The sequence below is a fragment of the Oncorhynchus tshawytscha genome, linkage group LG08 (genome assembly GCF_018296145.1).
Source record: "Oncorhynchus tshawytscha isolate Ot180627B linkage group LG08, Otsh_v2.0, whole genome shotgun sequence".
NCBI classification, from domain to species: Eukaryota; Metazoa; Chordata; class Actinopteri; order Salmoniformes; family Salmonidae; genus Oncorhynchus; species Oncorhynchus tshawytscha.
This window is the reverse complement of record NC_056436.1, coordinates 31553202-31564752: the sequence shown is the minus strand read 5'-3', so window position 1 is coordinate 31564752 and position 11551 is coordinate 31553202. Positions and strand designations below refer to the sequence as shown.

Genomic DNA, 11551 nt, shown 5'->3' with positions numbered 1-11551 from the left:
GGAATCCCCCATACACCTCTGGCTTTGGGCTAAGCATCCAATGTCTTCAAATCTTGGAAACGCCCCTGGAAATATGATAGAAATATTATAAACTATGGTCATATTTACCTATATGAAGCCTATAAAATACATACATAAGATGCATAGACTACTACAGTATTCATCGTTGTGCTTTTGGCAGTAGTTATGGGAAAAAAATGTTACCCCTCCCCTCAAGGTTACAGAAAATGAACACTTATTACGAAGCACACCTGCGCTCTGGATATCACTGAATCCCATTCATGCTGGATGGTGTAGCCCAGTTGTTTCCAATCTGTGTTCCGGGGTATTGTAGGTCGTCTGTGACTATTTTAGATGTTTTATAATAAATCAATGAATTCTAATAACAGTTGGGATTATTAATGTTGTAAGAAATTGTATTTTACTTTTCACAATCAAAATTGTTCATAATAATAAAAATAGCATTTTAATGTGTTACATTCATTTCAAAAAAATGAACTGCTAAGATATTTTATGTAAAAATATATATACGAATCCCCGATCTTTTGATAGCGATTTGGTGGTCCCCGGAACGGAACATTTTGGGAACCTCTGGTGTAGCCTAGATTTACAGCCATACGCGCAAGAGGAGTATACGTGAACCATATGCCAGGGGAGCAGACCTTTCTCTCGGCAGTAATTCGGTTATTTTTGCGTCTGTTGTGTTATTACTAAAGAAGGTTACCTACATTTAAGTTAATTGTACTGTACAAAGAAGAATGGGCTGCGCAATATCAGGACTGGCACCGAAAACACTTGGAGAGACAACGGAAGAAGATGTTGCGCATCTCAACGAGAAGCAAATCCAGATGATCAAAGAGTCCTGGAAAGTTATCCAGGAGGACATTGCGAAAGTTGGAATTATTATGTTCGTCAGGTGAGATGTTTTGAATAGTTTTGTTTTAGTTATTTGTAAGCAAGTTAGATATTCGCTTTATCAGACTGAACATTTTCATAATACACATCTCGCACATAGAAAGGCAAAACTCTTCAACACTATTGCTCTCAACTTCAAATAAGAGATAAATACATTCCAGAAATGATTGAATAAATTGGCTAGAACAAAGACAGTTTGACCGCAGGGACTGCATGATACTGTAAGTGACTAATGCTACGTTTATTATCATTCATGACGTATTTGTATTTAATATGGATCCCCATTACAGCTACTCTACATTGTGTCCAGCAAAATTAAGGCAGTTATACGAAATTAAAAACATGACAATAAATACATTCATTATTCACAACACATTGTGTGCCCTCAGGCCCATACATGACTATAAATTAAAGAATATGCCAACTTCACATTACTCAAACTGTTATTACACAGTAGTTATTTGTCTATGTGTGTTAATTATAGCTGCAATACATATGACTTTGTGGAAACAGTAGGATCAAAATGTAGGATCAACACATTATAATTGTTATATTGTATGAGAATTAAGCCACATCATCCTAATAAAATTATGTCACTCCTTGTGCTGCCAAAAAGCTCTCAAGGCATTTTAGGGAGAAACATTATTTGGTCCACAACAGAGAGGAGTCTCGGGGCTCAATGATTGAATGTGACTGTGACATTGTGCCTAACCTCTGCTCACAAGCAAGCAACTGTAGATAGTCATATTCTTTAACCTCTGCCACATCCTTCTGCCTTGGGGCTTGGAGACTTTCATGAAGGGGTTGGAGGGTGTTCCCTCCCTCCCATCATCCAACATTACATCTCAATGTTGCATAACAAATATACAGCACCAGTCCTCTTCCCATCTACTGACAAACAAAGACATTCACAGCAAAGAAAATACATTGCATCGAGCACAATAGCCAGCCTTTGAAATGTAATAGCTCGCAGACAGAGAAAAAAAACATGAATATTGAGTGCACAATGCATTCCTAGTTTGGTGCTAATGTAGTCAGACATTATGGCTGTTAGTGGAGAGAGATGGAGAGAGAGAGACCACCAGGCACAGCACAGCAGATGGCTTCAAGCCCAATCAGGTCAATGTGTCCCTGGCCTGGAGGAGATCCAGAGAGTTGAAGAGATTGACCTTAGCGTGTTGGCCTGGGACCACTGGGGCCTTCCTTGGTTTAAGGTCACTTCAAGGCCCCTAGAAACAAAGGCTGACCTTGGGTTATCAGCAAGGCTGTCCTCAGGTTAACAGCATGCACATTCAATTAGACCAGCAGCACTGTGAAGACTCCACCTTGTTGCCCTCCTCTGCTCTGTGTACTACTAGACCAAGAGTGTCTCACCAGGGAATGTATTTTCTATAAGCTGACAGTGGAAATGTAATTGATGGACTGTACAGATCATGCTGTGTGTATGCTATGTGAGGAAATGTAAACTCTTCTATCAAAGGCGAGCCTTTGAAATACCTACTGCATATGAGAGAGCAGGAATTAGAATTCCACTTCCACTTCAAACCCCTCAAGTACAGGGAATACACTAGATCAAAGTGTCGAGCTCTTGTACCGTGGTTTTCTGTATGTGGGAGAAAACGAGACCAGGGTCGTTTCCCCTGTGCTCTCACATCAGCGAGGTGTGGTATGAATTACATTGTGCCTATAAAGTGAGAATGACATTCACAGTAAAGAATATGTCCTAACAGCTTTGCCCGGAATAGGACTCATCTCGAAATCCACTGATCTTGACATCCATTTCACCTAACCACAGAATTGTACAATTTATTCAGGTCTGCATTCAGTGCAGCATATGTCCAGAAAATGTTTTTTTTTTCTTCAGCATGTATTACTTTGCTTCCCTGTTCATACTTTGTCATTCACTGTTGTTCTTTAACGGTTCTAGTAATTGTGGCATAATTCCATATCATTCATGTGTCAACTTAAGTCCCCTGAGACGTATCACTTATAGTACACGTTTTATTATCAGCCAAAATGCATTAAAAAAACATTCATTTTTAATGCAACATAGCCACCATTCAGAGACCTATTTTGAAATCACCCCACACACCTCTTCTCTGCTCCTATTCATTTATTTCAAGGGTCTTGTGTTTCTGACAGTAGCAATGGACTGAGATACAACTCTGAGTGTAAATAAGGTTCTGTCCCTCACACACAGAGGCAGCAAAAGGTGCAAATCAAAGTGTATGTGCAAAGCTCTTATACCTCACTTCATAAAATGACTGACTAGAGGGATGAGGGAAAACACAAAAAAAGAGGAGATGATTGGTTGATTACTATGAACATAATTAGCATTATAAAGCCAAGTAATTCATGCATGGTTCCTTTAGATCCTACAGAGCTTTAATGGTATATTCCATAAATGGTGATGTATACATTTATGGAACTCACAGCAGGGTATGTGTTTACTGATTTCGTGACTATATTTAAGGTAGACACCTCTGCTGGAAATGCTCACTGATAGTATTGCAACGTGAGTTAAATCTCATGTTAAAAGGACCAATGAAGACATTTTTATCTCAATATAAAATAATTTCTGGGTAACAATTAAGTACCTTACTGTGATTGTTTTCAATTAAAATGGTCAAAAATAAACAAAAACGTCTATTTAATTTCTCAAGCAAGACTTTTTATAGGACTTTCTGGGAGTGGTCTGAGTGGGGAAGGAGAAACTGAAAACTGTCTGTCATTAGCAGAGAAGTTTGGAACTTTCTTTCTTATTGCTCTATTAAATAAGTTACCACATGGTGATGTCACCAGGCAGACCAAAACTCCAGCCCATCAAAACAGGCAACAATTTCCGGTGGTCATTTCAAACAGCTCTTACACTAAACAGACATTATCATAATTTTCACAATTTGATAGTAACCTCATAGTGTGGAAATATATATAAAACGGAGGAAAATCACGTTTTTGACTGCAGCGTAAAAAATGAAACGATTTACTAAGTCTGAATCAGTCCCAAAATGCATAAAATAAAATAGAAAATAGAAAAATTGTTTAAAGAACAATATATAGAACCATATCATGAAAGCGACAAAGTCTATGAGAAAGGCTATACATGAATGTGTCTGAAAGGGCAGGGGAACTCTTACGGCCAGGGCCAGATCACCACATCTGGAGACCGAATTATGACACCTTAAATGGCAGGGGAACTCAATACAGGCAGCTCTATGAGGAGACGGACAAGTGGGTTTTACACCCCCTGGCACTGAGTGTGTTGATGTTGTGATTGCAGCCCATAGTAGGCCCAGAGCAAAGCAGGCAAGGACTGAGGGTTAGAGAGCAGCCACGACTGATAGCTGCAAGGGGATCAAACAAACAATCAGATCTCAGAGATTTTCTTAAAATCACTGTGTGGATGAGATGTGATGACTTTAAACGCCACCTTGAAGATATTGACAAGGATAGAGACAGGCATGGCTTAACTAGAGGACCATATCAACACTTACATTCTAAAAAAAACAGTGGATGACTTTTAAGACCTTATTTACTTGCTTGAACTCTGTTACGTAGTCAGTGGGAGAATTTGGAGGACGAAGGGATGTTTGTGTGTGGGCATGAATACGTCAGTTTGGTTAAGGCAGGCTTAATGAAGCTGGCTCATGTCTGTTGTCTTGGTAACAGGTTATTTGAGACCCATCCAGAATGCAAGGATGTATTCTTCCTGTTCCGAGACGTGGAGGACCTTGAGATGTTACGAACCAGCCGGGAGCTCAGGTCACATGGCCTACGGTCAGTCGCCACACCACAACACTGTACAACTCTTAAGTTCAATACACTACAGCCGGTATACCACAGAGGGAATGGTATTTTTATATGTAAATATTTTTTTTACATATATCTCACAATGTACCATCACTGATTACATGGAAGCAAACTAATGTATGACATACTGTAGAGATTAAGTTTCCTATTTCAAAGATCTGTCAACACTGTTTGGGTCGCTATATGAGATTATCATTATCTGGCTAGCTATTATCAGGTCTGCTGCCAGTGAAGAACACACTTATCCTCCACATGCAGCTCCCAATGGTGTGTTTTCTCCATTCTGTTGTGTCACTGGGGCATGCTGAGCCTCTTAGTGTTTCTCCCCACAAAAGGCCAATAAACCTAATTAAGCCTGAGGACTCCACTTAATCAAAGGTATGAAGGATACAGTGGCATTACAGGAGACAGACATGGATATGTACACTACATCTCCACACGGCCCTTCCGAGCTTATACTCCCAGGAAAAGGCCAAGTGCCCCTCAAATCACTTGCACAGGCATTAGTGCCAAATGTCCTCACCGGCCCCCAGAGGGAGTACACCCATTTATTATTCTTGTGCATATTTATCTTTCTGCATAAACTCTCCCTAACATGCTCTTCGGCGTAAAATACAGGCCTACGGGCAACAACGGAACCATGTTCAGTTTCAGCGTTTAATGACGGAGAACAATTTTTGAAAGAGAGGATAAACGATGACTAAATGAATTGGATCACATTAAGTGCCCACTGTATGATCAAATGATGGTGATAATCAAGGTGTGCCTGTGGGTCCTAATATCCAGGCCTGTGTTTCCTCTCAGAGTAATGTCCTTCATTGAGAAAAGTGTGGCCAGACTGGACCAGCTGGAGAGACTAGATGTTCTGGCTGTGGAGCTAGGGAGGAGCCATTACCATTACAACGCCCCACCCAAATACTACAGCGTAAGACACACACACTGACGATGCATCTTAAGCAAAGTTAGAGTTTGCATTTTTTGGGGGGATACATGTATACATCCCTATTCTGGTGTGATTTCTTTCCAGTATGTAGGAGCAGAATTCATCTGTGCTGTCCAACCCATTCTCAAAGAGAGATGGACCCCTGAGCTTGAGGAGGCATGGAAGGTACAGATTTCAGTCTTTCTTGGCACCCCCTGTGATTTAATATGTGGGTGTCAATCACATGCTCTTCTAGGAATTCACCCAGTATAAATGTTCAGCAGAATGCGTTGAATTGGTATAATCATGGGTGTAACCAATTATTGTCCAAGAGGTCCCTTGGCTTTCTGCTGTGCCAGAGTTATTCACATCCAATGATTCATGTCAAGATGAAGATTATCACCAGTGGATGAGATAGGTTGACTGACATGAAAATTTCAATTAACCCAAAATGACCATATTGTGAAACCAGTGCATGGCTGTCACATCATGTAACCCTGCTTTACATAACTAACAAAGTATTATATCATACACTCTTATTACGTACAATATACATTTCAGTACAATGTAAAACTGCGCTGTGTGCTACTGTGTACGATGTGAATAATGTTTCGTTTTTTTGATAGTCACTGTGTTTTCTAATTAGTTTTATGGGTTCCATGACTCCATGAAAACAATGGCTAATTTTACCGAGTGAACTAGCCTGGCTATTATAAATAAAATGAAATGAGTGAATGAAGCTCTGTATTTTATCATAAATGTTCCATTGAAACAGTCTGTACTTGCCTCTAGTGGATTCATGGAGAACTGCCCTTAACTCCAACCTTGTGCTTACCAGTCCGAAAAAAAAGTAAATGAGTTACCTCAGGTTCGTTCAGCCATTCCTATGGGGTAAATGAGTTACCTCAGGTTCGTTCAGCCATTCCTATGGGGTAAATGAGTTACCTCAGGTTCGTTCAGCCATTCCTATGGGGTAAATGAGTTACCTCAGGTTCGTTCAGCCATTCCTATGGGGTAAATGAGTTACCTCAGGTTCGTTCAGCCATTCCTATGGGGTAAATGAGTTACCTCAGGTTCGTTCAGCCATTCCTATGGGGTAAATGAGTTACCTCAGGTTTGTTCAGCCATTCCTATGGGGTAAATGAGTTACCTCAGGTTTGTTCAGCCATTCCTATGGGGTAAATGAGTTACCTCAGGTTCGTTCAGCCATTCCTATGGGGTAAATGAGTTACCTCAGGTTCGTTCAGCCATTCCCATGGGGTAAATGAGTTACCTCAGGTTCGTTCAGCCATTCCTATGGGGTAAATTAATTGGGAAGAATGGGGTTTAGGGATAAACGCCAAAAATAAGGTCTGAGGTTAAAACAGGAGATCTTATTCGTTTTGATCTAGAAGATAATATTAGTCAGTTAACATGACCTTTATGAATTATGAAGATTTTATGTGCTTGTTTTGAATACATAAATGCTTAAAAAAAACACAAAAAGGGACATTAGCTAATGAAGATCATCTCATAGAACAACATGTACAACATCTCCATAAAGCCTGTGTTTACACAGACCTTTTTTTCGGTCTTTATTGACCCCACGCACAGTGGAGGATGGTTAGAGTGGCCAAAAAAATCTCCAAGGATCACAGCTGGAGAATTGCAGACGTTAGTTGGGTCTTGGGTTTAGAAAGTCTCCAAAACTACGATCAGACACCACCTACGTAACCACAAGTTGTTTGGGAGGGTTGCCATAAAAAATCCTTTGCTGTCATCAAACAACAAACTCAAGCGCCTAGTTTGCCAAACGTTACTGGAACTTTCAATGGGCCCGGGTTCTATGGTCAGATGAGTCCAAAATAGAGCTTTTTGGAAACAAACACCAGAGGTGGGTTTGGCGTAGACAGAAAGATATCCAGGCAGAAAAGTACCTCAACCCCACTGTGAAGTATGGTGGTGGTTCTTTGATGTTGTGGGGCTGTTTTTCTTCCAAAGGCCCTGGACAACTTGTTAGGATACATGGTATCATGGACTCCATCAAATATCAGTAGATATTAAATCAAAGCCTCTTCTAGGAAGCTTAAACTGGGCCTTCATTGGATCTTCCAGCAGGACAATGAACCAAAGCACACCTCAAAATCAACACAAAAATGGTTCACTGACCACAGAATCAAGGTTTTGCCATGGCCATCCCAGTCCCCTGACCTAAACCCCATAGAAAAACTGTGGGATGAGCTGAAGAGGAGAGTCCACGAGCTTGGACCTCAAATCTGAAGGATCTGGAGAGATTCTGTATGGAGGAATGGTCTCAGATCCCTTGTCATGTGTTCTCCAACCTCATTACCCATTTTAGGAGAAGACTCAGAGCTGTTATCTTGGCAAAGGGAGGTTTCACAAAGTATTGAATGAAGGGGTGCCAATAATTGTGGCACACATATGTTTGAGAAAAATATTTGTTTTATGTTAGAAATGATTTTTTTCTTTCAATTATTTTACTTTAATTGAAAGTTTGATTTCTGTGAATATTTTGAATGAAAGACCAAGAGGATAACCAATAAATATGTTTTTTTTACAGCCTGTTTTGCTCATATTTACAAAGGGTGTCAATATTAGTGGAGGGCACTGTATTCATACCCTTTGACTTATTTCACATTTTGTTGCGTTACAGCCTAAATTCTAAATGGATTAAATAAAATAAAAATCTACACACAATACCCCATAATGACAAAGTGAAAACGTGTTTTCAGATAAATACAGAAATATTGAATTTACTTAAGTATTCACACCCGTGTCAATACTTTGTAGAAGCACCTATGGCAATGATTACAGCTGTGAGTCTTTCTGGGTAAGTATATAAGAATTTTCCACACCTGAATTGCACAACATTTGCCATTATTCTTTTCAAATTTCTCCAAGCTCCATCAAATTGGTTGTTGATCATTGCTACACAACCATTTTCAGATCTTGCCATAGATTTTCAAATAGATTTGAGTGAAAACTGTAACTTGGCCACTCAGGAACATTCACTGTCTTCTTGGTAAGCAACTCAAGTGTAGATTTGGCCTTGTATTTTAGGTTATTGTCTTGCTGAAAGGTGAATCCATCTCCCAGTGTCTGGTGGAAAGCAGACTGAACCCGGTTTTCCTTTAGGATTTTGCCTGTGCTTAGTTCCATTGTTTATTTTTATCCTAAAAAACTCCCAGTCCTTAACGATTACAAGCATACCCATAGCACGATGCAGCCACCACTGTTTGAAAATATGGCGAGTAATGTATTGGATTGGATTTGCCCCAAATATAACACTTTGTAGTCAGGCCACAAAGTGAATTGCTTAGCCACATTTTTTGCAGTATTACTTTAGGGCCTTGTTGAGAACAGGATGCATGTTTTGGAATCTTTTATTCTGTACAGGTATCATTCTTTTCACTCTGTCAATTAGGTTAGTATTGTGGAGAAACTACAATGTTGTTGATCCATCCAGTTTTCTCCAATCACAAACATTCAACTCTGTAACTGTTTTAACGTCAGCATTAGCCTCATGGTGAAATCCCTCAGCTGTTTCCTTCCTCTCTGGAAACTGAGTTAGGAAGGACACCTGTATCTTTGTAGTGACTGGGTGTATTGATACACCATCCAAAGTATAATTAATAACTCCACCATCTTTTTTGTTACCCATCTGCCAATAGGCTTCCCTTCTTTGCAAGGCATTGGAAAACATCCCTGGTCTTTGTGGTTCAAATCCAGTGCTCGACTGAGGGACCTTACAGATAATTATGTGTGTGGGGTACGACGATGAGGTAGTCATTAAAAAATATTTTTAAACACTTTTTTTGCACACAGTCAGCCCATGCAACTTGTGCCTTGTTAATTAAACACATTTTTACTCCTGAACTTGCCATATCAAAGGGATGGAATACTTATTGACTTAAGACATTTCAGCTTTTCAATTATGGGATATTGTAGGCCATGGGGTATTGTAGGCCATTGACAAAAACATCTCAATTTAATCCATTTTTAAAATCAGGCTGTAACACAACAAAATATGGGAAAAGTCAAAAGGGTGGTATGACTACTTTCTGAAGGCACTGTATAAGGGTGGGAATACTTTGGAACAGATTTCCAAAATTAATAAAAACTCACCAGTTGGGGGAACCCTGCATTCAGACACCTTGATTCGAATTCTACATTATTACAGGTATCCTCATAATTCCTTGTGTGTTTGTGAACCAGACCCTGTTCCTGTACCTGAGCAGGCTTATGCAGCAGGGCTACCAGGATGAGACAAGCAGACATCACCATGAGGCAGCATCCCGCAAGGAAAGGCCAGAGAAGAGGAACACACCCAGATGAGAGGCCTGGCTATGGCTGGCCTCCACCCAGAGACTGTTGAGCATAGCACAAAAATGTGGCACGTGGCTTTTAGCTGTGTATATAGTGTATTTATCGCTTACAGTATTCATTTTCTACATACAGTTGAAGTTGGAAGTTTATATACACTTAGGTTGGAGTAGTTTTTCAACCACTCCACAAATTCCTTGTTAACAAACTAGAGTTTTGGCAAGTCGGTTAGGACATCTACTTTGTGCATGACAAGTAATTTTTCCAACAATAGTTTACAGATTATTTCACTGTATCACAATTCCAGTGGGTCAGAAGTTTACATACACTAAGTTGACTGTGCCTTTAAACAGCTTGGAAAATTGTAGACCTCCACAAGTCTGGTCCAACACCAAAAGGTACCATGTTCATCTGTACAAACAATAGTACGCAAGTATACACACCATGGGACCACTCAGCCGTCATACCGCTCAGGCAGGAGATGCGTTCTGTCTCCTAGAGATGAACGTACTTAGGTGCGAAAAGTGCAAATCAATCCCAGAACACCAGCAAAGGACGTTGTGAAGATGCTGGAGGAAACCGGTACAAAGTATCTATATCCACAGTAAAACGAGTCCTATATCGACATAACCTGAAAAGCCGCTCAGCAAGGAAGAAGTCACTGCTCCAAAACCACCATAAAAAAAGCCAGACTACGATTTAAAACTGTACATGGAGACAAAGATCGTACTTTTTGGAGAACTGTCCTCTGGTCTGATGAAACAAAACTAGAACTGTTTGGCCATAATGACCATCTTTATGTTTGGAGGAAAAAGGGGGAGGCTTGCAAGCCAAAGAACACCATCCCAACCATGACGCACGATGGTGGCAGCATCATGTTGTGGGGGTGCTTTGCTGCAGGAGGGACTGGTGCACTTCACAAAATAGATGGCATCATGAGGAAGGAAAATTATGTGGATATATTGAAGCAACATCAGTCAGGAAGTTAAAGCTTGGTTGGGTCAAATGGGTCTTCCAAATGAACAATGAACCCAAGCATACTTCCAAAGTTGTAGCAAAATGGCTTAAGGATAACAAAGTCAAGGTACTGGAGTTGCCATCACAAAGCCCTGATCTCAATTCTATAGAAAATTTGTGGGCAGAACTGAAAAAGTGTGTACGAGCAAGGAGGCCTACAAACCTAACTCAGTTACACCAGCTGCGCCAGGAGGAAAGGGACAAAATTCACCCAACTTATTGTGGGAAGCTTGTGGAAGGCTACCTGAAACGTTTGACCCAAGTTAAACAATTAACTTTTTATGGCTGTCCTCCCGTTAACGGGATAATTGTCATCAACAACCGCTGAATTGCATAGCGCCACATTCAAATAATATTACTAAAAATATTTATATTCATGAAATCACAAGTGCAATATAGCAAAACACAGTTTAGCCTTTTGTTAATCCACCTGTCGTGTCAGATTTTGAAAATATGCTTTACAGCGAAAGCAATCCAAGCGTTTGTGTAAATTTATCGATCGCTTGACAAAACATTATGTACACCTAGCATCAATTAGCTTGGTCACGAAAATCAGAAAAGCAA

At 40.1% G+C, this 11551-nt stretch overlaps 1 protein-coding gene across 1 annotated transcript; it reads left to right on the top strand.

Moving 5' to 3' along the window:
* The first annotated feature begins 327 nt into the window (after positions 1-327).
* On the top strand, positions 328-10124 carry LOC112256636 (neuroglobin-like). Its single transcript, XM_024430021.1, has 5 exons — positions 328-916; positions 4585-4692; positions 5530-5650; positions 5753-5833; positions 9863-10124. Exons 1-5 carry the CDS (start codon positions 759-761, stop codon positions 9980-9982), a joined length of 588 nt encoding a protein of 195 aa, XP_024285789.1. The 5' UTR covers positions 328-758; the 3' UTR covers positions 9983-10124.
* Positions 10125-11551: the final 1427 nt, after the last annotated feature.